Source organism: Sander lucioperca, chromosome 5 (genome assembly GCF_008315115.2).
Source record: "Sander lucioperca isolate FBNREF2018 chromosome 5, SLUC_FBN_1.2, whole genome shotgun sequence".
NCBI lineage: Eukaryota > Metazoa > Chordata > Actinopteri > Perciformes > Percidae > Sander > Sander lucioperca.
The window spans coordinates 36,015,075-36,041,176 of NC_050177.1; the positions used below are offsets into that span (position 1 = coordinate 36,015,075).

Consider the following 26,102-nt stretch of genomic DNA (forward strand, 5'->3'; position numbering starts at 1 on the left):
ACGCTGTGATGGCACTGCTGAGGATACTCTCAATAGTCCCTCTGTAGAAGGTTGTCAGGATGGGGGAGGGAAGGTGTGCTTTCTGCAGCTTCCGCAGAAAGTAGAGGCGTTGCTGGGCTTTCTCTGTCATGTATGTAGTGTTCTGAAAGTGACGCCAGCAGACGGCGCTCTCCCCATTTATGCAGGAATTTAACAGAACCTTTATACAACCGGTACACCAATATTATATATGGTTAAAGTATGACTCCCATTTTATGTACAGATGACAGATATTACAACTGAAGTGCAACATAGACACATATATTTAAAATATTAAATGTTTAGACCTACGCTGACAGTTTAATTACCTTGTTGCTATCCTATACAGCTCCAGCTGCTTTTATTCTCTGCATCCACCTTTTCTGCTTGAAAAGCATGAAGAATCATGGAAAGAAGCATTATTTGCATATACATTTTCATAAGAAGAAATAGTAGTAGTAGTTTTTTATTCAGCCATAATACAGTCTGCATGGAGTGCTGCTCTGTTGTTTAGAAGTTGTCCCTCTGGTGCTCTTCAGTTTGGGGATCCTATAGTTTAAAAGGTTGAAGGAATCTGAGGCACTCAAGTGGTTAAGAAGTCTTCAATATCTTATTGACTATCGTGTCATGCCTTGGCATGTTTGAATGATTACATTTTAGTTTAGTTTTATTGTTTTTCAATGTACAGCACATTTCTTCTCTACTGTGTTGTAACTCATTACCTGTATGTAACTTTATCAGTTCACAAATATTTACTTACTGGAAAATGTGTCTACTTTGGCCCTAGTGATCGTTAAGATCTGTTTGCATGACAAAAGCAAACATACCACGCTGGGTAAAGGGCAATGTTGCAGAACTTAACCTACTGTAACATTGACACGTTCAATTGATTTAAAATAGTTAGCTACAGCAATAACATCTTGGCATTGTCACTATGGAAGGAACGAAATGCTTCAAGGTGTATGTGCATATCTTAAAAAAAAGAAAACTTGGGGGGTGGGGGGATGTTTTCATGCAGCCAGGTCTCCGTTATCACTACAATAATAATACCAATAATGGTTGGTAACCACAACTATGCAAATGAGGAGCAGTTAGCTCGACGCCCCTGCTTCTTGAAGCTTAAATAGACAATGAATGGGAAGCGTGGATGTGACTCTTGCCAGTGGACACGTACCGTTAGCCTAGCCTGGATCCCGGCATGCTTGGCTCACATCTGCTCAAAAAAATCTAAACTTTAGGCCTTAAAAGTCTTACATACAGTATTGTGTTCTAGGTCTTAAATCATTTTAAACAGGTCATAATTTTACTACATTCATGCAACGCTACTTCTAATGCTCTCTGTTTTTTCTTTCACTAGTCCCAATATTTTGCTGTATTACGACCTCAAATGAGACCAACATGCAACTTGTATTGCAGCCAATCAGCTTTCGGGTTATTGGCGCAAGTCTCTTTCGGATTGTATCACAGACGTAAACAGATTTTATTCTTCAGCTATGGGGAAGTTCAAGTTTATTGATACTTGGCTTGAAAAAACTGAATTCAGGGCATAGTTGATGTTGTGATAAAGGTCTTAAATATCGTTCATAATAGTCTTAGAGGTCTTAAAAAGTCTTAAATTTGAGTTGGTGAAACTCTGGCCAGGCTGTTGTTTCTGTGCGCTTCACTGAGCCAGTAATCTCGCCAGGATGGAGCTAGATTCTCCTGGGACTCATACATCTTTTAAACACATAATCTCAGTTACATTTTTGAGGACGTTGCCAGGTTTGTTGTGTGCCAAACTAGTAAAAAGTAAATCATGCAGTTCTTGCACAAGGTCAAATGCTGCTCCTATTTATTTATTTTTCTGGAGCATGTGGGAAGATACTACACATTGTACCTTTGGAATTAAACTATCAGGACTTCAAACATTGCCTAATTAAACCATAAAAAATTGCAGTCAGCATTACACACCACAACAGGAAGTCTATAAATGATTGAATGGGTTACCTTCAAATCAAATAGAGGGGATGTGGGGGTGGGATTCTCTATCAGAGACTATTAAACAGATGCTGACTCAGGATCATCTCATTCAGTCATGGGTTGTCCTGGGATTCAGATGTGGACATGGAAACTGTGTGTCTTCTTGAGCTGGATGTGCGTGGGCCAAGTGGTGGCAGGACCGTAAGTTTCCTGTATGGTTAAAAAATAATAATAGCCTGTGGTTGAATGAATTGATGATGGGCAAGGATTTATGCTGCATAATCTTCTGGGTTGGGGTTATTTCCATGTCAGATCCAGTGAGATATGTACTGTATGTGTGTCTGTGGCTGTAGGCAGTACATGGTAGCCATTCCTGCAATTCTTGAATCTGGAGCTGAGACCAAATTCTGTGCGAGTCTCCTGCAGCCCAGCGAGACTCTGGAAATGAGCGTCACTCTGATGTCCCAAGAGAAGAATACAACCCTTCTGACGGAGACGTCCAGTAAAGAATTTCATACCTGCACTGAATTTAAGGTCAGCAGCTTTCCTGATTTGATTGATTTGCTCATTTCCACAAAATGTGTTGAAAAAAATTGAGTTGGAAAACATTGATGGGATTTCATAACTCATACAGACACAAACACAAAGATTTGTAACAGAAAGCACACAATATGAATAAATAAATTGTGTAAATTGACATGTTGTAATACATTTGTGATTTAAGGATTTTAACAATTCAGCAGCTTTCCTAATTTGATTCATGTTCACATTTTGATAAAATGTGTTGAAGAAATTGAGTTGGAAAACATTGATTGGATTTGATAACACATACAGAACCACATACATTTGTAACAAAAAGCACACAATAGGAATAAACAAATTGTGTAAATTGACAACTGCTGTTGTAATACATTTGTGATTTTAGACAGATCAAGTTAAATATTCATAAATCATTTTCTTAATATGATGTAATGGCTCTCAGTGTCTATAAAATATCTTTCTGTCACAGGTTCCTTTAGTGCAGGATGAAGTGGTGCAGAACTTTGTGGTGGAGGTACGAGGCGACACATTCTACTCTAAAGAAGTCCGAAAAGTTCAGATCAAAGTCTATCGACCAATGACATTCATCCAAACAGATAAACCAATCTACCTCCCAGGACAAACGGGTAATTTTGAGCTGATGGATTTTTACTTTCCTTTTTTTACTACTATTATGTTGGTTACTTTATATTTGCTTTTTTAATCTATTTTTGCTTGTTTACTTATGTAGATTATTTGACTTTTGTATTTGCTGATATTGAGTAGTGTTAGGATGTTTAACACTGCTGTAGAAGAGCTGTAAAGGCTCCATGTAATCTCTCTGCATGTCTCTCAGTGCATTTCAGAGTCATCACACTGGATACCAAGTTTAGACCTGTCAATCAGCTGGTGAGTGTTTGAACAGTCTTTCCTTTCTTTAGGTCTTTTTCATAAACAGTATCAGTGATATGGTTTGATAATGGTGTAGGTTTTAGTTTTGATTGAACCAGAATATGAGGTTGAATTTGAAGGTTGCTGACCCAGTAATAAATCCATTCCAACACCTGTTTCTCATTTTGTCACACATTATCCCATTTAATTGGAAATAACTGTGGAATCAATACTAAAGATTACAATAGAAAAATGACATAGTCTACTCTTGCTGACAAGCCTTTTTGAAATTTTATTCAAATTGTTCATATATATAAAATCATAAATATAAGAGCTGAAGTCTGAGTTTATCATCTTTAACTCACTTTGTGATGAGCGCAATACAAAGCAGCTTGTCCTAACAAATCTTTCTTTCTTTCTTTACAGTACGATACAATTGAAATTGAGGTAAGACTAATATCCACACTTAAACACACTACTGTGTATAATAAACTGAAAGTTAAATTATTTTAAAGTTTGATTCAAAACAAATACATGGACCAAAATATAAGATGTATTTGTCAAACTACATAAAACTTGATTTAAAAAGGATAGAAGACAAATGTGTGTATATATACTTTTTGAAGCAACTTCTTTATGTACATTTGCCCATTATACACTAATCAGACCAATATCTGTAACTGGGCACTGACATTAGCCTGCCAGTACATTCATCAGGATCTAATTGAGAGTAGTTGTTATAATATGTTGTTAAAGTGTATGCTTCAAGTTTTCATGATGTTTTTTCCCACTGAGAGTCAAGAAGTCAAATTTGTTTACACCAAACCATGGCCCAGTTTTTTCTGCCATCTTGTGGAAGGAGAAGAAGAAACGTGCTCTTCCTGTATTCATGAGTTTCCTATTGTCACATGTTCTTCTTTACTTCACTTAACAGGATTCTAACAGCAACAGGATTGGACAGTGGCTGAATGAAACATCCAATAGTAAGATATTGCAGCTTTCTTACGCCTTGAACTCTGAGGCCCGTCAAGGAGCCTACCAAGTTACTGTGTCGATTGGGTTAGATCAAATACAACACAGCTTCAAGGTGGAAAAATACGGTAAGTTAGTTTTTATTACCATCCATTTCAATCCATGTGTAATGAAGCAAAAGTTCTAATGATCGTATTTTGTCCCCAGTTTTGCCTAAATTTGATGTAAAATTAAATGCATTTGATGAAGTAAGTATTAATCAGGAAGAAATTGAAGCTGAAGTATGTGCAACGTAAGTAAAAGCTATTTCGCTCATTACTCTTAAATAATCTAAAATAGGTCCAGTTTAGGGAATGTTTTCTTTTCAATAACAATGTTTTTTTATGTCCAACTAATTAGGTATACATACGGACAGCCTGTGCCAGGCAGTGTTGACTTTAAGGTGTGCCGACCTTTTCATGCTTATATTTATATACGCTATGTATACACCCCTGGACATCCAGAGGGAATCCCTGATATCCAGATGCCTTGCTACGAGGAGACAAAGCAGGTACAGTAGCTATGGTGACAGTCTCATGAAGCAAGGTGCATAGACCTTACATATCCTCCTACATAATGTACACTGTGCACATTTAAAACTACATATTGTCATCTGTCTTGTCAGTCTAATGTACAAATTGAGGAGTGTAAAAGTTCATTTTTATACAATGAGATAGTAGTTGGATATAAAGATTTGACAGTTAAAAGTTTTTAAGAAGTAATGGTGCTGACGTGTGGAAAGTTTGAAATGTCCTTCACTTTTTCATTTTATTTTATTTTATTTTATTGTGCTTTCTAGACGGATAAGAGAGGCTGTGCCACTTTTATCTTCACAATGTCAACTTTCACGAAAATTGACCAAAACGTGCTGCGAGATGTACTGCAACTCAGTGCAAATATGGAAGAGGAGGGGACAGGCAAGTCATAACATATATTGTACTTTATTATAAATAGTATTTTAAAAAGAGTTAGTAGGCCTATAATAACAAAATGACTATGCCATGTATTGAAACAATATGGCGTACACATTGTTGTAACATGAAGACTTCTTGTACAGGTATTTCACGCTCCCAAGAGAAGACTACGGTGATTTCATATGTTGTTGGAAAGCTGTCTTTCACTGACACTCCCAAGATTTATAACAACGGATCAAATGTGGAAGGAAAAGTAAGTGCATTTGGTCTTCACTTCTTCAATGTGATTCTATACACAGTGCAACTGAAGCAGTGTGCATTCTCGGTGATAAAACGTTGTGCTTCCAACAGGTTAAAGCAGTTTATTACAATAATACACCCATTCCTGACATGCCGGTGTTCCTGTTGGAGGGTGAAAGGTGGTCAGCGCGTTGGTTACAGAATCTCACAACGGACAGTGATGGTGTCGCCACTTTCTCATTCAGCACAGCTGACTTTAAAGGGGACATCCACTTACAAGTAAGAAGTAGAAACTACAATCTGTAACCCAACATTTGCTAGCCACATTATAACACTTTCATGAAGATGATAAACAGTCCAAAATCTAAAACCTAAAATGGTTTCTCAATATGCTGCAACTGACCAATGTACCATAGGAACTGTCTACTATGTCTATACCTAAACATTTATGTTGGCTGAAAAAACTGAAGCTTTCTTCTACTTCAACCACCATAATCACATTTATATTTTTTCTTTTTTTTCTCTGCTCTCTAGGTTAGCGACACACCGACACTGGGCTACCCTCCTTACAGAACGCCATATTATGATTCTAAAGATCACACAGTGTCTTTGGCCACACTTTCTTCTCCTGATACTAAAACAGTCAGCTTCCTGGACGTGAAGAAGAAGGATGAACCACTTTCCTGTGGGAAAGAAGAAGACATCTCCATCCAGTACACCGTAGTTGGAGAGGCCCAGGGCTTTATGGATGTGATGTATCTGGTGAGTGGTTGGCAGGGGCGATTCTAGGGTCAGAGCTTTAGGGGTGCTGAGCACCCAATGAGCCCCACTGCCACCACCCACCCTCTTTTCACACAAAAAACAAAAATATGTCTATTGAAAAATAACTTTATCATTTTAACATTGGTTCAACTAACTCCAACATCCAGATTGTTTTTCTTTTTTTTTGAGACCTTTTCAGAGCACCAGCTTAATTGTGAGAGTTCACACAGACAGCCCCCTGTAACAAACACAAAACCTTCTTCACTCAGCTGGGTTTCCTGACCGTTAACTCCATGTGCCGAGAGAGAGAGAGAGAGAGAGAGAGAGAGAGAGAGAGAGAGAGAGAGAGAGAGAGAGAGAGAGAGAGAGAGAGAGAGAGAGAGAGAGAGACAGAGACAGACAGAGACAGAGACAGACAGACAGACGCTATGAGTTCAGGAGTTAAGCCTGGTTCAGGTTAAATCCTCTGTGTGTGAGGAATGAATAAATACAGCAAAAGAAAAACATTAAACTTTCTTTTATTGTCTAGTTTGATAGTCAGCCACAACTGAAAAATAACAGATATAAATCTAGGAATGAATACCAATTCATTTAAAAAGTGTTTTCACACACAGGCCTACTGGTAGTATACAGTGATATGTTTGTTTTTTCACTCTGGTCCAAACGCCAGGGCCAGAGTGATAGAGATGTTTCCATGACGACTGACCAAAAAAGACGCACGTGATGTGTGTGTACGTCCAGCTATGGTACTGATAAACAAACCTGCTAATGCTAATTGGTTAGCTAGCATCAGACATCAAACTATTGACATTATACCTTATATCACATTTAACCGACCTGACATGTCAACGTCCTGGGCAACTTTTCTCCACGCAGCAGCCTCTCTATTTCTATCTGTATAAGAGAGGTCAGAGAGAATCGTACATTCAGACACTTATCACTCGTTCTAGTCTCTCTGTCATTTTTGTGAGTCGCTTCCGAAGCTTTTCAACGGTGTAGTACGACGTCCGCTGGGGGCGTATTGCGTATTACGGAGCGGATTTCAACTGCCAGTGTAAAGGCGGCGTTATTATAGGTGTACACGTGATTCAGGTACTCACCGATATGGTTTGTGAGACACAGCTTTGGAGCAACTTAGTTGATTCACAACACTACATAACGGGTTCTCACTCTGCGTGTGTTTCGCGCTGGATGACGGTCGTGCTGAGCGGTGCAGGTACAGAGGAGAAGTAGAAGAAGAGAAGAGGATGATACCATTTGCTAAGCGGGGATGTTTTCATTTTCATCCTTAACGCATACATTTTAAACCACAAACTACGGAGTATGTTTTGGACATCATTTAACCTTGTCAAAGACGAACAAAAATGTTAGAATAACAACATTTCTTACTCCAAGTTTTAGGGGTGCTGAGCTCCTTTTTAAGGGTGCTTCAGCACCCCTAAAAAGGGGCTAGCCTCGCCCTTGGTGGTTGGTGAACTATTTTCCTCTCACCAGTTGTCTTCCAGAGACATGGACATGGGGAAGATGTTTTTAAAATGACCTTTACATCAGATAACTGACATCCACAGTTTACCTGGTAAGACTGGAGACACCAAATACCCAGGAGAGTTTGTGTTTTGTGCTACATTTAAGCATAGACCATGTTGAGTAACTAACATTAGGGCTAACCCCGTTTACAGTTGCAAGCATGTATTGAACAAAACTGTTAAACAAATCTGCAAAAGAAAATTCTGATTAATGTGTGTTTCCATCCACTACATTTATCCAAATATTAAGTTATTAGTAGTTAAATATTGAGCGCATCAAGCTAAATGTCCAGTCTGGTGCGATTAAACCACTAGAGAATCACAAACGCCTATTTAGGAAAAAAGATCACAATCATTGCAGCAGAACCAGAGATTTTTTATTCCATAATTTCTTGTCAAAACCCAGCAGCTACATTACCCATAATGCAACTCAACCACTGACAGTGTGTTCAGACATTCTTGTGTGTTATGCTAGTAGTGGCTAATGTAGCTAATAGCGGGCTACAGAGGTCTTCTTTCTCCAAACCCCCAGATTATTTACATGTTCAAACTGTAGTCTTAGCCCCAACTAATGCTGACTCATGCAACTTGTGGAGTCGTAAAAGGATACATTTTTTCCACATATGCAGTAGTACTTCAAAAACCTCTGTAAACAGTCTTGTGTTCAGATGGATAACATTGTCAGAGTTCCCCTTTTAATACATCTCACTGCAGGAATCAATAATAATGATATCAGTATCTTATTAAGCCGCTCTGGATATGTTGATGTTGCATTTGATTGGCTGTTTAGTATAAACCCCTCCTTCTTCACCTGCGTCAGCACATAGTTGGTTTGCTAAACTCAGAGTTAACAGGGCTAGTTTAGTAAAGTCAGATACCTCAAAGAGAGCCAGAGTAAATTCAACTTGCATCATGAGACAGGTCTGTTCTTTTAGCAACTGTATTTTAGGCAGGCAAGTGTTTATTGATGTTATACACACTAAACTTTTATGGCAAACATTTTGACATAAACCATATGAACACATTCCACTATGTAGCCTACTTAATGACAGGAAATACAACCACACATCAGAACAGCAGCCAGTGTTGTAATCTGCTGTTAAAGGAAATGTGGTTTTATTGTTGCATTACTCATTCTTTGTGTCATTTTCTTTTAAATTTCCCAGGTCTTATCAAGAGGAGTCATTGTTATACAAGGAATTAAACAGGTTGAAGTTAAAGATAAATCAGGTGAGCAAAGAATGACTTGTCTTAAAATGATCCTTTGAATTAGCATGGCCAATCTATTGATCTATGGAGGCATGTGAGTGATTGTTGTTCATGTTGTTTCAGTGAATGAGGGCGAGGTGTCCTTTAAGCTGACAGTGTCTCCAGACATGGCACCAGACGTCCAGGTTGTGGCTTACGCCATCCTCCCCAGTGAGACTGTGATCGCCAACAGCGCTGACTTCTCTACTGAGCAATGCTTCAGTCACAAGGTCAGCCTGAGAAGAACTAGGACATGTGGCAAAGGTTTTTTTGGGAGATTCTAGATGCAGAATTAAAGTATATGCTATTTGTGTTACATAACATCAAAGTAGCATTTAATTCAAATAATCATTTATCTATGTAAGATATATTATTTGGAGCAATTATAAATATCACACTTTCTTACTTTAACCTTCTATTGCATAGGGTGGTCTAATCCATGTGCAGTCCTTGCTAGTTATACTTACTAACACAAGATACTTTAGTTTATGCATTAAGCATGTCCCTTGTCTGAAGCCATGGCATGCAAATTAGAGTTAGTTCAGTCAGCCAATTCACGTTGAACAGATTATTATGTTATTGTAGAATAACTGCAGCGTTGCTTTTTGGCCTCTAGGCTCTGACCTCATCACATCTCAAAAGGAAGCACCAACCTTAGCAGAGCAGGGAATGGGGAGTGACAATAATATCATAATCCTCAAAATCACATTAGATACAGAGCTCCATTATGAGGAATGTATTAAGCGTCGGCGGGACCGACTGCCATGTGGCCATTCCTCTGGCAGGAAAATGCTATCTAGTGAAATCGCAGAAAGATCAGTGGTTTCATTAAAAAGCTCTTCTGATGGGGCGACCTCCAGCTCACCTGGTAGAGTATGTGCCCCATGTTGGCTGAGTCCTTGGTAGCAACCCAGGTAAAGTTTAAAAAGATCCCAGGATCTCATCTACCACTAAAGTCCAGATGGTGCGATGTGTCTTTTCTGATTGTGTCAGGTGTCGCTGGAGTTTTCTCCGTCCTCGGCTGTCCCAGGAGAGGAGACCATCATGCAGGTTACCGCCCAGCCAGAATCTCTGTGTGGTGTGAGTGCTGTTGACCAGAGCGTCCTCATCAAGGAGCCAGGGAAGACTCTGGATGCAGACAAGGTAACTACTGGAATCAACCAAAACTACATGCATACATAATTTGTTAATTCTGCATGATCTTTTGCACATTTATCATCATCCATTTTTACTCTGTTGTTATCTACTTGTGCCATGGTTAAACTGTGCAATGTAGCTCAAAGCTGATTTTGTTCTTTTTACCCAGTTGTAAGCATGCTGTTATGAAAATGTTAAAGTGTAAGGTTATGATCACATATGTGAGGTGTAGCCCTCTGTAAGAGTCTGCCTTATGGATAAAGGTAATGATTTGACAAATATACTTTACATCAGTGTTTCAAGATATAAGAGTAGGCCTTAGTGTCCAAGAGTTTCCCAATTGTCAGATCTTCATAGAACATCAAACATTGTCAGTTTATAACTTTGAACCAAACCTTTCTTTTCAGATATTTGAATTGTTGCCGGTCAAAAAAATATCCTATATTCCATATGATGTTCAAGATGATGTAGAATGTTTGCATGTGAGACCGAGAAGAGATGTTTTGCCATACCCCCATGGTGATGGGAGAGCTGATGCTTATACAGTTTTCCAGGTACTTCCTGCACAAATGACTGTACAAAATAAAAAATAGACTAATAAGTTACTGTTGCACATTTATCAACTTTTCAGTGATGCCTGTTTGTTGTTGGATTATCTAGAATGTAGGGATGAAGATGGCAACGAACATGGATATCCGAGAGCCTTCATGCGTCAAATACAAAGGAAGAGAATACTACCAGGACCACGGTGGCTATGTTTTTTTTTGCTCCATCAAGTGACACATGCTGAATATTTACTACCTCATTAAAACCGGTAACTGTGTCATTGCTTTCATTTTTTTCTAATGAAATATTTTCTACTTTCTTCTCAGGTGTTAGTTACAGGCATCATTCGGTATCTCCAGCCAGAATGAGCGAAATGGGACCCCCTGTCCCTGTTGGAGCTGCTGGGGCCTCTGATAGGTCGTCTCCTGATAAATCACCAATAGAGACAGTCCGCACTTTCTTCCCTGAGACCTGGATATGGGACCTGGTGGAAGTTGGGTGAGTTTTTGCCATAGAGGGTTTTGATGGTAATAAACGTGTTTGAGTGTATGAGTGCATTTTTTTTGCCTAAAGAGTATGTGTACCTTCCTGCTGTCTCCCTCCACACCTGAATGGCATGAAACCAATTAGCTGACACTGCTCCTAAGCTTTTTTTCATTTTTTGTTTTATTAAACTGCTGGCTCAGTCATTTTAGGAGTGTTATTTTAGTTAGTTATTCTAAGCAGAATGTTGTGTATGGGGAATAGTCTTTTTGGGCTAGAGTACACACTAAACCCAGTATAACTGCATTTATTGAGTTTCTGAGATCTCAAGGATGCAGCATATGAAACAATTTCACATTTCCACATTCTTTTTAGGTAACAGTAACTACAATGTGGTGGTGTTACTGCAATTAAGTCTACACATTAGTAATCTACTCATAGTTGTTTTTTTGACTAATCTTAATCAAGCGAGTATGTTTTTCAAGTTCACCGTATGCGTCTGTGTATCTTCTGATCCAGAGAGTCTGGAACGAAGGATGTGTCCCTCACTGTCCCAGACACCATCACCACCTGGGAGACGGAGGCTTTCTGTCTGTCCCCTCAGGGTTTCGGCTTGGCTCCACGTAAAAACATCACCGTCTTCCAGCCCTTCTTCCTGGAGCTCAGCCTGCCCTACTCCATCATCCGGGGGGAGCACTTTGAACTGAAGGCAACCACCTTCAACTACCTGACCAGCTGCATCATGGTAATGCAATTTTAAAAAAATGTTAGCGTAACATTTTTACAATGGAATGCTAACATGCTGATGTTTAGCAGGTGTCATGTTTGCCATTTTCCCCACCTTTAGTGTGTTAGGATCTAAAATTGGCTAATTGGCACAAAACAAAGTACAGTAAGAGTGATTGGTCTGCAGGTATTTTGGTCGTAAACCAAAGTACTTGGCAAAATAATTATTTTCATTTTTACAATTTACCTGATGATGGCTCTAGATGAAAAGTTAAGGGATCACCAAAAACCATCCTGTGGTGGAAATGTACTGAATTAGAGGGAAATTCATCCAATATTAATGCAGTTTATGGTTTTGTAATACCTTGTTTGTGTTATTATAGTTTTTTCTTCTCAGAGAAACACTGACTATCTTTCTTTTTTCATTATCTGGAACAAAAAATAAAGATCATAAATAACAGGACATGTACATATATATATATATATGTGTGTGTGTGTGTGTGTGTATATATATATATATATATATATATATATATATATATATATATATATGTAAGAGCCAATTATTGCCCTTGGTATAAACAGGAACCAATCTTTGGTTCCTCGGGTGCAACCCAGAAGCACATACAGTTTTTGACCACACGCACACCAACACCACAACACCACAACACCACACAGGCATACATACAAGCAGTGATTTGTCTGGAAACCCAACTAAGATCTCATGGAAATAAATGGAACCAAAGGTTTTAACTGCAAATACGACTTCAACTTTCATTGATCAAAAAGGTAAAAAGTGCGTCAATTACTCTACCCGTGGAACAGCAACGCCAGGGGCTTAAAGCTTGGGTTTAGCCTCTACAATATACATATATATATAGTATATATACGTGTGTGTATATATGTGTATGTATATGTGTGTGTGTCTACGTATGACTCTAATGAATCCAAACTTTTGGATGCACAACATACTTACAATAATTGGTTGGGTTATGCGTTGAACCTAAAGACAACTGCTTTTTCTCATTAAGCAGATTGTAATAGATAATGACTTTACCCACTCCCTTTACAATGTGGAATCAAACGCACTTTTAAAATATTGCTGAAACCTTTAATTGATTGATGTTTAACTCTACCCACCTCTCTAGTTTCCTGTCAACTCCCTCAAGACTTACCAAGGTTATTTTAAATACAAGGAATAATCATAATTTTCTTAATTAAGTCAGTCTTCAAACTGCTTGATAATTAGATGTCAGCTTTTATTTGGAACAAAAACGTTTGCAAGATGTACCGGGGAAAGGTTAAATGCTGCAACATTGTGCTGCAGTTTGAACAGTTTTTTGCATTTGCCATAAATCTCCAATCTCTAAATCTATTGTTCTCTCTTGAACAGGTCACTGTGACTCCAACCCCCTCCTTAGATTACACCCTCAACCCCCTCTCTGGTGACCAGTACACATCCTGTCTGTGTGACAGTGAGCGCAAGACCCTCAGCTGGACCATGGCCCCCTCAGTCTTAGGTGAGAGTCAAGCTTTTATCCACAAAGCTGTCGAGGTGGAGGAGCCCTTTTTGATCTGTTAAATCAGTGAGATCCACCTTAGTGACAAAATAAATAAATCTTAATCAAGTTTCACACTGTTTGTTCTTTTTAGGAGTTGTAAATGTGTCAGTGACTGCTGAGGCCGTGACATCCCAAATTTCATGCTACAATGAGGTTGTGAGCGTGCCTGAAAGGGGACGAATTGACGTGGTCACACGACCTCTCATAGTAAAGGTTGGTAACTTAAAACAAGATGATAAAGGGAGAACATTTTTATCCATTAACCAAATGGAAACTCTTTGTAACTCACATTATTTCTTTCCCTCTCAGGCTGAGGGAACTGAGATGACAAAGACCTACAACTGGCTGCTCTGCCCAAAAGGTCAGTACGGTTTACACCAGGCCTGGCCCATCAAACATGTGAAAAGAAGTTAGGAGAAGTTGAGTAGATGGCATGTTAAAAACATGTAATGGAGACCTTCACTACTTGCAGATAGCTTAACTTAGTTTCAGTGTGATTATGGCAGTTGTGCCAAGTTTAGCGCAGGTGCGTCAGATTGATTTACTGTCATTAAATACATTTGATCAAAAATACATTTTATCAACCTAATGAAAGAACCCTCCATTTTTATGATTTTATTTTTCTTAATCCAGTCTGACCTGTTTCAATGCATGATCCACTAACTGTCCGTTTAATCTAAAAGACATCTTTGGTTTAGTGCTGAGTGTTTGTTCTCTCTCTCTGTTCACAGGGGAAGCTTTGACAGAGGAAATGAACATACAACTCCCTGAGAACATGATTGATGGATCTGCCCGTGCTTCAGTATCAGTCCTTGGTAAATTAATAGAAAATTAATTTTAATTGAGAGTTGCTTTAACCAAGAAAATTCTAGGAAGGGAACAGGCTTCCATCAAAAATAAAAATCTGTGGTTAGAATGAAAATGAATCAATTGAACAATGTAAAGTCAAAATACCAAGTGCATTTATACCATCAACATATTCATATAGTCGGGATAAACAAAAGGTGGTATAACAACATAAGAACATACAGTTTGTCTTTCAAGCCCCAGTAGAAAGTAAAGGTCAGGTTAGTTACGTGTTCGGTCTCAGTGATTCCGTGTTTTTGGGCAGGTGACATTCTGGGCCGGGCTCTGGAGAACCTGGATGGGCTGCTGCAGATGCCGTATGGATGTGGTGAGCAGAACATGGCGCTCCTTGCCCCAAACATCTACATACTCGAGTACCTGAGAAACACACAGCAGCTGACCCCAGCCATCAGGGAAGAGGCTACCAACTTCCTGACCAGTGGTGAGTCTCCGTTTACTTTGGTAGCTAAAAGAACACGTATGCCAAATCTACCGTCTGCTACATTCTGGTGCTGGTTGCACAAAATATAATAAGCAGCGTGCATAATCACTTGACAGTGCTCGTCATTCATATTAGAGACTACAGATCAGGAGCACCCTGCTGGCCTCTGGGTTATGGTGCTGACAACAGGCCCCCACAACACCATAACTTCTAGGCCACCAGGGCAACCTTGGTGCATGTCATTCCTTCTTTCTCTCCCCTAATTTCCTGTCATCTTTTTACTGTCAGCTGTCCAGCAAATAATGTAGTTTTTCTTTACATCTGTACATTAACACTTATATATGTTATAAACAAATGTACCGAAAATCATTAACTTATCATAAATCCTATCAAATCTGTAAATGCCCTAATAAAAGTGTTTCTATTGTTATACAGGCTACCAGAGACAGCTGAACTACAAACATGAGGACGGTGCTTACAGCACATTTGGAGCAGGACCAGGGAACACTTGGTGAGACCATTACTGGTCAATCATCCACAAAGAATAATTAATTATATATGGATATGTTGTGCAACATTTACTATGACACACAGTTTACCTTTTATACTTACAACAGAGTAGATGATTATCGTGAGCCATTAAACGGATCATAAGTGCTTCCTCTTGTCTTTTTTCTGTCTAACTTTTGTTTTAATATCCTCAGGCTGACAGCATTTGTGTTGAGATCTTTTTCCAAAGCCCAGTCTTTCATCTACATTGACCCAGCGAACATTGAAGCGTCCGTGACTTGGCTGAAAAGTAAACAACGAAAAAATGGCTGTTTTGAACAGTCAGGAAAGCTCTTCAACAACAGAATGAAGGTAATTAAAGTCCCTCTTTACTAGAGTTTGTATAACAATGACTGATAACTGAAACTAAAGGTCAGTTTGTTAATTTTACTAAATGACGCTTTTGCTGTAGCAGTAGTTAAATGGAAATGCACCATCAGGACTTTCATTCATGTCTCAGTAGTAAGAAATGCAGACTGGGACCCACTTCACGAAAAATGCCATAATTGTGACTCATGCATTCGAGAGCCATGTGGGACTCACAAATGTATTTGCAACTTCCGACTGACAAGCATTTGTGACACAATTAGATTGCAAACTACGTAAGAAGATCTCAAAATCACTTTTGTGAGTGTTGGAGGTACAGTGATCTATGTCTGTATATACGTAGGCCACAGTGTCACATCTGGTAAACTCTACCAAATTTGAGCCCCCTATGGATTGAAAGGATTTCCATCCAAAAGTGACTTGTCTTTGAATCAAGTCTTATACCTACATAGTAAACAATCTGATCAGTCCTCTTGTGTGAGGTTATGAGCTGAGTTTATGGTTTGAATTATGGTGGAGGTGGTCAGTTAAATCTATTAGGACTCCATTATACCAACCAGGGAATCCTAATACTAAGCTAAAAGCCACTGAAAGCTGAAGAGTGTAGTAGTGGGATGGGCAGGCAGCACTGGGATGTAATTTGAGTCAACAGCTCAATGTCGGCGCATGGCTGTGGCTTGGTAGTGTTGAATTTCATGTCCTGGTTCTCCTTCTCCATAAACAACATGAACTCAAGGAGAGGGTTAACTTTTCCTGCTACAGATTTCCGACCGTGGTCAAAAAGCACCGGGGGAGCAGAGGGGTATGCAGCAAAATTTTTGCCAGAAAAGTGCCAGACATCATTATATATGGGGTTTAAATAATACAGGTTTACTAGGTAGGCCTAGCATAATTATAAATAATGTTATGGTATATATATGCATATATACTGTAAATGTACTTTATTTTCATTACAATAAATAAATCATCATTGATGGCATTTGGACATATGTGTTGCGGATGATTAAATTTGCGTTGCGTTTTTTACTACGTTCCCACTGTCAGACATAAGCTAATTGTTATATTTCCCATATGTGCCGGGTTTTGATATAGAAATGCATTTTTCATTCACAATGGCAAGATTAGCCTAATATGATATAAGGGACCGTTCGGTATTTATGGAATGGACCACAGGAGGAAAATAGGGGAGGGTCATGTCTTTTTATTCTTTGATGAGGGGAGGGTCATCCAACATTTTTTAGTCTAGGAGGGGGGGGTCACCCAACTTTTGTTTTCATGAAAAAAGCAACATTTCAATGTGGCTTGTTTGGTGCATATTTATCCATGTACCTCTTAGTCTCTTCCCTCCTTCGCTACCAGATGGGTCTGACCCATGAGTTTGCTGGGGGGCAGGAGGAGCACTGCCCCCCTGGTTGCTGTAATTGCATTGTTTAAAAAATGAGTGGAATAATTATATCTGGCATGACCAGATCTTCTATAAATATCTTAAAAAACACAAAACAACTAAATGATGGTAGGTAATACATCAGATTCCATATACTGCTTTAGTAAAAAAAAAACATTACCTGGCTGATGATGGGAGCAGCAGGACGCAAAAAACGAAAGTTACTGTTGCACTAGTCTGGACATCTTGCCGTGCCAACGTTGCGATTGGATTTCCATTGGATTGGATTGGAGTGACGAGTCCATAGCAACCAGTGTTGATGATGTTGTTGAATTGTTATTTCCCAGTGTCCTTTGCTGAATGGTCTCAATGTTTTATTGTTTTATTTCATATGAATACTAGTTTACTAGAGGAGTAACTTAGTATTTGAAGTACTGCAGTAATGCAGGAAGTGTGCATTTAGTTTCCATGCTTATTGTGTTTCCACAACAATGTTAGTGAGTAAATCTACTGAAATGGCCACCACACCATAACAGAGGAGTGGGATGTGTAAGATGAGAATGCAGAGGTTAACTTCTGTATGTCATGGCTGTAAAAAATCAAATGTCTTATGTACATCTTTGTTAAGTGTAAACTATCACATAAGGGAAGGCCACTTTTTCAAATCAGTTTGGGGGGTTATAGAAAAATTATTACTGGCGAGGGGAGGGTCAAGTCTTTTTAGCCTAAAGGTCCCAAAACTCCTCTGGTGGCCCCTTAAATAAATAATGAACAGTCCCTAACAAAACATGTTAAATTATTTTGATTTGGCATTAGAAGTAATCAGACTTCATCTGTAAGCAACACTAACGTTAAATTACAAAAAGAAACGAATGTGAGGAGGACTCAGAACTTGAACTGGACATTTAGTTTTGTGTGGTCTAATAGAACTCCTACCTGATGTCATCACTGGTCTCATCTCTACTTGACGCCATCGCCGACCTCATGTCTGTCTCATTCACTCCTTGCCAGTGTTCTTCTCCACTAAGACATATTGTCAGACATTATGTAATATATGTATATATTAGTTTTTCCATATTAATAATATTAAGAAATGAATCTGTTGGTATCAAGTGGCTCCCCCTACACTTCCACCTAATGTTAGACCTACCTGTTGCCGTCCCCTGTCTTTCCTGATCCACCATCCTCACACCTGAATGAAATGAACTCACTGTTAAATAAAGCAGCCTAAATTCAATTCTTATCAGCCTAGTGATGGTATTTGATAAGACTATTATGTAGTAAGGTTGTGCTGCTGTTGAAATTACATTCACATTTTGGATTTTATCGCATTTATTCCTTGGCAAAATGCTGCACATCTCCCTGTGACAGGTGCATCTTGTCTAGCAGCTTCTACAACTTTTAGACACACCAGCTAGCAAGACCCAAAAAGGGCCAACTTCTTCTTAAGAAGGACAGCATTGTTGTTGCCAACTTGGCCTTAATTTGTGGTGTGACTGATTCTAGTCTCTATTTTTCAGATGAATTTAAATAAAAAGGTTGATGATTGATCATATAATCATTTTCAAAACATTCAAAACTGTTACTGTGTTATTTCTGTTTCAAAAGGCAGAAATAAATAACACATTATAATCCAGAGTGTTCATGTAATTTGATACATTAGCAGTGAAATTAATTAATGCATAATAATCGTGATAATTGTGAGACCGTTATTATTTTTCAGACTATAATCGTACCAACAAAATCTATAATCGTTGCACCCCCAGTCAGTACTCGCTCCAAAGCTAACTGCCGTCACTCTCTCACTCGCTCTTCCACACACTCCCCTCACACACACATGCCGGCCCTGCTATTCTCTTAAAAAGATCGACGCACACACCAACGCCCAAGTTTAAACTTCGGGCCACGTGTGAGGAGGTCTCAAAAAGAACGAACGGAGAATGAACAGATGTGGATGTGGGAAGGGGCCCATTGAGAATGCCTTTGTACCGGGCCCAGAATTTTGTGCAATGCCCCTGGCTATACTGAAAAAATACTGGCATTGGCTATAACTGATAGTGGAGATAGCAAAAAGGGAGAAGAATACTGTTTGAAATACGCGGCCAATGACAGGCCTACATTCTGCATCCAGTGAGTCAGACTAGATCACTAATTACTTATGCTTCCTCTTTACAGGGTGGTGTGTCTGATGAAGTTACTCTCAGTGCCTACATCACTGCTGCCTTCTTGGAGATGAATACTTCCATAGATGTGAGTTGATTATTTTGAAATGTTTTCATTAGTGTATAATCACCTGAAACAAAGAATTGATGTTTTTGTTAGATTAGAATGAGCCCTTCATATCTACAGTAGGAGTTGGTCCACTTTCAAAGAGCCAGCCATGTTGCACCGTTTCTACAGTAGCCCAGAACAGACAAACCAATCACTGGCTTTAGGGAGGGCCTTTTTATGTTTTTACATTGAAGTGAAGGCCACTGTAGGTTCTCCTACACGCTTGGACAGAAGGGAGTAAGCGGAGGTGTATTCAGTTGGTTGCTGCAACCTCACCGCTTGATACCACTTAAGTAGTAGAAATACCCATTTAGTTTTGAGTACAGGCAGTATTAGGTTGTAGTGATGAATGAAACTGTCTATAATAAAAAAGTCTCTTTTTCAAAAAGCTGAGAAAAGGAGCATTTAATTAGTTAGAATTAATTTTAATGCAACCCATGTAGCCCAGTCTTACCCTATTATTTTTTCTTTTGCGGTGCTTCCACTCTCTCACTTGAGTAACAAGCCATCTGATGACTTAATATTTCAAATGTTAATGTTAGTCTTTTTTAAACATATTTCTGTTTGTTGGTTAGTATTGTATGCCTCATTTGACAATGACATTTGTGGGTAGTGGTTTATTTTGGTTGATGCAAATAGTTTTTTGTTACCTCCTTTATCATTCAGATTAGTAGCACTGGTTAATACTTGATGCCTGTTTCTTTTTCCGCTGTGCCCTCACTTTGTCTCTAAAGCTCACTTTCTGCTGTTTTGTGTTATTGCCTCCATTTACTGAAGTCGTTCGTTGAATATGTGAATTTGTTAACACAGCGGCAAAAGACAATGTATTGTTTTAATCTGTTCTAGGATCCTGCGGATCATGGACCTGTGAATGCTAGCTTGTCTTGCCTCAAGGAGTCCATCAGTAACCTCAGCAACACCTACACCACAGCTCTGCTGGCGTACGTCTTCACCCTGGCAGGAGACATGGAGACCCGTGATCACCTACTGAAGCACCTAGACGCTGTTGTATTACAAGAAGGTGAGTCATCCTCCTACAGGAAATCATTCTGGCTTCATTACTGTGACAAAGCTTACCCTGTGCCTGTCTGTCTCTTTGTGGATGGCTGTTTTTTAGGAGGTTTTCTCCACTGGTCTCAGACAGCAACAGAAACGTCAGCCTCTCTGTCTGTGGAGATCAGCTCCTATGTGCTGCTGGCTAAACTCAGTGCCTCTCCGACTGTTGAAGACCTGAGCTACGCCAGCCGCATCGTTAGATGGCTGACTAGCCAGCAGAACTATTATGGAGGATTCTCCTCCACACAGGTACAGCCCAGACAGGGTTAAGCTGGACTTTGAGTCCAACACACAGTAATCTCTTCTGGGACAAATAAGATGAACAATCAAAGTTATTTAAAAATGTATGGCTTAGCTGTGACCTTAAGCCCAAACAATGGCACAAGAAAAACAGCCCTATTTTCATGTTTGTGACAATGCATTTTTCTGCTTCTTCAATTCAATGTTTCTTTAGATGTTGTATTTAGCTTATGAAGTAAAGGAGCTTTTTATCCACTTATAAAAAATACTAAAGCATTCAGTTTCTTTCAAATTATTTTAAAATTGAAACTCACATTATTTAGACATGGATAGTTCTCATAGGACAGCGACACTGCCCGATACCTCAACAGTTTAGTGTCAGTTAAACCATACCAAGAACAGCATTGTTTTAGCCCATTATCTACAATTAAAACAAAATGTGCATACTATTATGTTTTAAATGGTAATTTTCTTGATTGATTTCTGTATGAAAATCAACAATTGGAGAGACCTGAAATTGATAAAAGTGAACTCCTACATATGAACTCTGCTACAGGTGTAAACAAAAGAACATTTACAGTTGTATAAATTTAAGCACATAAGTATTAGGTATTTTCTTTTGTGTGTGTTGTAGGACACCGTGGTGGCTCTTCAGGCTCTGGCTCTCTACTCCACTCTGGTGTTCAGTCCAGAGGGTTCAAGCACAGTGACGGTCCAGTCTCCCAGTGGCCAGCTGATGTTTGATGTGAATCAGAACAACAAACTGCTCTACCAGGAGAAGCAGCTGCAGGACGTGACAGGAAAGTACAGCCTGGAGGTGAAGGGCACTGCATGTGCTGCAATACAGGTCAGTGGTTTGATGTACATAAACCACCAATCCTGATGCTTCATACCGTACATTTGAAGCAACTTGTTCACTTTTTATGATTGATTGATTGTTTTTTTTATTTACGTGTCATGCCTCTAAGTGGTAGCCTGGTCCTACCAGACTCTGGTACATTTCATCTGTACAGAGAGTCTGGCCTCTCTCCATTGACAAGTGTTAACTTCCTTGAAGGCGGGTACTCTGTTGAAGTTTAAAACTATTGGATCTGCCCAGAGCCACTCTGGATCTGCCATAACCAATCGCTAACGTTTAGTCGTGACGTCGGCTTAGCATCGCTAGCGTTCGCCTTAGCCACTCCTTCACCACTAATGGAGCGAGCTGGAAAATCAAACTGTTCCCAAACCCCGTGGGGAGGAGGGCCACAACATCATGGCCACCAACAAAACTCAGCAAAGATTGTTCTTGCTCGGACTTTAACTTCTGGATATTCGGCAGCGTTGCCACAATGGAACGAATGGCTTCACTCGCATCTTTCTCCGCCGCCATTACGGAACTACAACTCTAGCGCACAACCTCAACGTCATCGTTCTCAGCCACTCCCTCTGTTCGCTGATTGGACCGCCAAAAATTTGACTGGAGAAAACCCAAGACTATACCGCAAACTGCAAACCCAGACGTATGCTGCGTTCATAGACATCGAAAAAAAATAAATTCCAAGTGAAAACGTCATTCACGTCACTTCCTGTGGGAATCAGAGGTGGGAAACTCGAGCTAGATTTTGCTAACCGAGTTTCCCAGTTGGTGACGCTTTGTTGACTGTTGACTGACGTTTGATGTAGGTGACTTTGGTTCACTGAACATATTTCAATGACAATAAACTGTTTATTGTGGACAAATGCCTCTGCCAAGAAACAACATGTTTCAAATTATTTATAAATAGGCCCATATATAAAAAAACAACACTTTATCCGTGTCCTTTCCTGTCCGTTGTCCTGCAGAAAACACAAACAAACAGCTGTCCATGTGCTGTTTCTATGCTCGTATAAGAAAACAGCAGCAAATCTTTTGTTATTGTGGCCTCCATGTTTTCACACACCTGATGCTCTAGGCTACGGCCAACAGTTGGTGGCAGTCATGCAACAAGTTGTTATGCCCAACGCCAATATAACAGAAGAAGAAGAACACGCATCCAGACCATGTGAACGCTGGCAGTCGGAGAAACATCGTAAAAACGGGGGCGGCCCCTGTTATTCCCAGGTGGCATGAACGTAGCAGTAGTACTGAAGGGAAATGAAAAGTGAGCGTAAGTACGTAGGAGGGCGGAACCAGGCTATCTAAGTGGCCCGTCCTACACAGAATTACATGACACCAATACAACAGTAATTAATTCTACAGCTTCCAGTCCAATGTCCACACACAACATTCACAAATAATCACAAATAAAACATACCACAGCAGCCACAACACAACAGTGCAACACATAAATTGTCCAACTAGAGCCAAACACCTCATACACACAACAAAACCACAGACACAAAAAAAATGTTTTCTTTTGTTTTTAATTTTATAAATATTAAACTTTCCTTGTTTAGATTTCTCTTGTCTATAACATCCCAACTCCTGCTGATGTTACCACTCTCAGTGTTGAGGTCAAACCAGAGGCCGACTGCACCAGCAAAAGACCCAAACTCAGTCTGACCCTAACGTCCCTGTAAGTTATCAACAAGCAGATCCACGACATTGACAAATACTGAAGTTTTTGGCAAATAATCCTCTGTATCTACCAGCTTGAACTATGTAACTGTTGGTGGATGGACAGGGGAGGAATGTTTACAACTTGGTAACTAAAACTCAGCTCAAACAAACGGTAAATGGAGCCTTCCAAAGCACCAGATTGACATCATATTTTTATGGTACTTGCATTACAGATATAGTGGAAAGGAGTCCAGTACAAACATGGTTATCCTGGATATCAAAATGCTCTCTGGATTTGTCCCAGACCCAGAGTCTTTGAACATGGTGAGTGATTACAGTAACTTTAAACTGAGTAGTATTTGTGTCAGTTGTTGTTGTCATGATAACAGCTGATTAATGTCTCCTCACAGCTCAAAGGTGCCCTGCTGGTGGATCGTGTTGAACAAAAGGAGGATCATGTTCTGGTGTACATACGGGAGGTGAGAGGGATTTAAAGTGACAAACAAGAGATGATTCTCTCCAGATTTGTTACTGATCATGTCGTCTGTTTTTCTTCCAACAGTTACCGAAGAACACAGGCATCAACCACAGCCTAAAGCTCATACAGGAGCACCAAGTGGAGAACCTGAAGCCAGCCGTGGTCAAGATCTACGACTACTACCAGCCAAGTAAATCAGTCCTCTGTAAACCTCATTCACAGAAGTCACAGCACACACTGCTCCGTGGTAGCTGTACAACAACCTGAACAGTTATCAGAATAGTCATTTATAGTATGTTAAATATTATGGGCTATTGAACACATGATGCAAGTTTGACTCATTTTCTACTTTTTTCCCCTTAAGGTGACCAGTCTGATACAGAATACATCCACCCTTGTGTTGCAGGTAACAAACTATAATAACATACAGAAGCACTATGGCGTATGTAGATGTAAACTGGAATTGTTTAAGAGATTGTAAAAGTGCCAATTTTGTAACCTAAAACCAAATGAAGCATACAACTAGTGTAGACTGTAAAGCTCACACCAAATATTTGCAACAAGGAAAAAACATTTTAGAACGTTGCAGCAGTCTGATGGTGTCGCCTGCGACTCGGCTTGTCAAGTCGCCATTGGCTGGTTTTAGAACGTAAGGCACGTCACCTGTTTGAACAGCCAATTAGCTCGTAGCGAAATCAGCTGGTCAAGTCAGTTACAAACTGTTAGCTGGTCGAAAATGGCAGAGTCCAGAGGATACTTTTAATTATCCTCAACTGTTACTGTTTGGCTGATTAGAGGTGACACCAACTCCCCTGAACGATGGAACTGCTGACTAGACGGGAGAAATGGACAAAAGAGGGGAGATCTCTTGTCTTATGTTATGTGGGGCGACCTCTAGCTCAGCCGGTAGAGCGTGCGCCCCATGTAGGCTGAGTCCTTGGCAGCGGCCGGCGTTCAAATCCAATTGGTGGCCTGTTTGCTGCATGTCATCACTTCTATCTCCCCCCATTTCATGCCATTCTTCAGATGCTCTATAAAATAAAAAAATGCTAATGGACTACTCCAAATTCTGACCCTTTGTTTGTTTTTGTTTTTGCCAATTCATCACTACTGGAAATTATTAACTATCGTCATTCATATGCTACAAATTATATCCAGCTACAAAAAAAAAAAGTTCAAATGGAAGTAGGTCTACAGAGAGTCGTTGCTATGAAGAGGATACACTGTCTCGTATAGTAGCATTGGTGTAAACTGTCAGGTGTCAGAATGTTGCAAATCTTTGGTATGAACCGGCTTAAGTCTTCACAATGAATTTTTATTTTTCATTATTTCTGTTACAGCTTGAAGAGCGTGTGGTCAGTCCTCGAGTCGTCCAGAAGATACATATTATGTACTTAACACCATGTCTGTTTGTATTTCCTTGTTAGTATTCTGCCACAACCCCTGACAGCTGTGTAACTACTGTGTCTGAAGTGAAATACATGCATAATGGACAATTAAATAATGTGACGTTAATGTCCCGCTTGAAACTGATCTTTTGTTGAACTTTTTCCACTGTTTAATCTTTCTGCTGTGTATTTATGGTATGTGTTTTATCCAAAGACCAGAAGTTGTGCAGCTCAGCTTAGTGTGGAAATGCAGTCACAAAAGCAAAAAGTGTCTTTAGATAATTTAGATAATATATAAACTATATCAGACTCTTGGAGAATCTACAAATCCCATCTCCTAAAGTAGTTGGAAATCAAAGTTTAGCAAATATATTGTTTTTATAATATGTATGTAAACCCTCACCAACTCAGGTGAACAGGCTGAGATAAATGACCCTTGTGCTGCAGCTAACGGATTATTTTACAAAATGATGAAAGGTCTTAGTCCATACATCTTAACCTACAGATGCATACAATACAGCTCAAGTATTTTGAGAAGACTGTTAATCTTAAAGTGACTTATTTTTCTTCAGTTGCAGCTTGAAGACGTGTTCCCAGTCACATTTTAAATAAACCATACATTTAAGGATTGTGTATTCAATGTCTGCTTGTGTATATTTGTGTTAAACCTGTATGTATTCATATTTTTCTGACCACTTGGGGGTAGCAAATAAGCTGCCAACACAAGACTGACACTATTAGTTTATGAACATGTTGGCAAACAATTCCCTATTCACACAAGCAGACGCAGGCAACATTAGCGTACATTTGGTTCACCTGAAAAATGCAATATAATATAATATATATAGTATATATACAATACTACTTTTAGCTCAGTTTTGACTGAAATTAGACTTAAAGCTATCCAGGTGACCAGAATTACAACTTTAATGGAATGATTTGATTTGTTTGCTGGATAAGTTGATGCTACTGTATATCACGGGTCTGCTCCAAGAAATAGGTTGTTTGGATTAATTGGCTCCCTCAAAACTGGAACATGGACCGGTCCAAACTAAGAA

At 39.4% G+C, this 26,102-nt stretch overlaps 1 protein-coding gene across 1 annotated transcript; it reads left to right on the forward strand.

Annotated features, from left to right (window-relative positions):
• The first annotated feature begins 2,077 nt into the window (after positions 1 to 2,077).
• LOC116039003 (alpha-2-macroglobulin-like) lies at positions 2,078 to 25,171 on the forward strand. Its single transcript, XM_031283758.2, has 36 exons — positions 2,078 to 2,178; positions 2,331 to 2,511; positions 2,987 to 3,143; positions 3,353 to 3,405; positions 3,814 to 3,834; positions 4,322 to 4,487; positions 4,567 to 4,651; positions 4,759 to 4,909; positions 5,198 to 5,315; positions 5,456 to 5,565; positions 5,664 to 5,831; positions 6,087 to 6,314; positions 9,007 to 9,070; positions 9,173 to 9,318; positions 10,082 to 10,231; positions 10,633 to 10,779; positions 10,886 to 10,973; positions 11,098 to 11,269; positions 11,774 to 11,999; positions 13,374 to 13,500; positions 13,634 to 13,755; positions 13,852 to 13,903; positions 14,274 to 14,357; positions 14,654 to 14,830; positions 15,266 to 15,341; positions 15,535 to 15,691; positions 19,266 to 19,340; positions 20,208 to 20,382; positions 20,479 to 20,666; positions 21,292 to 21,504; positions 23,076 to 23,194; positions 23,412 to 23,502; positions 23,589 to 23,657; positions 23,741 to 23,846; positions 24,021 to 24,062; positions 24,997 to 25,171. Exons 1-36 carry the CDS (start codon positions 2,093 to 2,095, stop codon positions 24,999 to 25,001), a joined length of 4,395 nt encoding a protein of 1,464 aa, XP_031139618.2. The 5' UTR covers positions 2,078 to 2,092; the 3' UTR covers positions 25,002 to 25,171.
• Positions 25,172 to 26,102: the final 931 nt, after the last annotated feature.

Bases quoted from the DNA above. Each gene is read 5' to 3' on its own strand.
- LOC116039003 (XM_031283758.2), top strand. From the start codon at position 2,093: ATGGGTTGTCCTGGGATTCAGATGTGGACATGGAAACTGTGTGTCTTC. The intron at 10,780-10,885 runs GTACTTCCTGCA...TGGATTATCTAG, and splicing joins ATGCTTATACAGTTTTCCAG to AATGTAGGGATGAAGATGGC. The intron at 21,505-23,075 runs GTCAGTGGTTTG...TTCCTTGTTTAG, and splicing joins CTGCATGTGCTGCAATACAG to ATTTCTCTTGTCTATAACAT.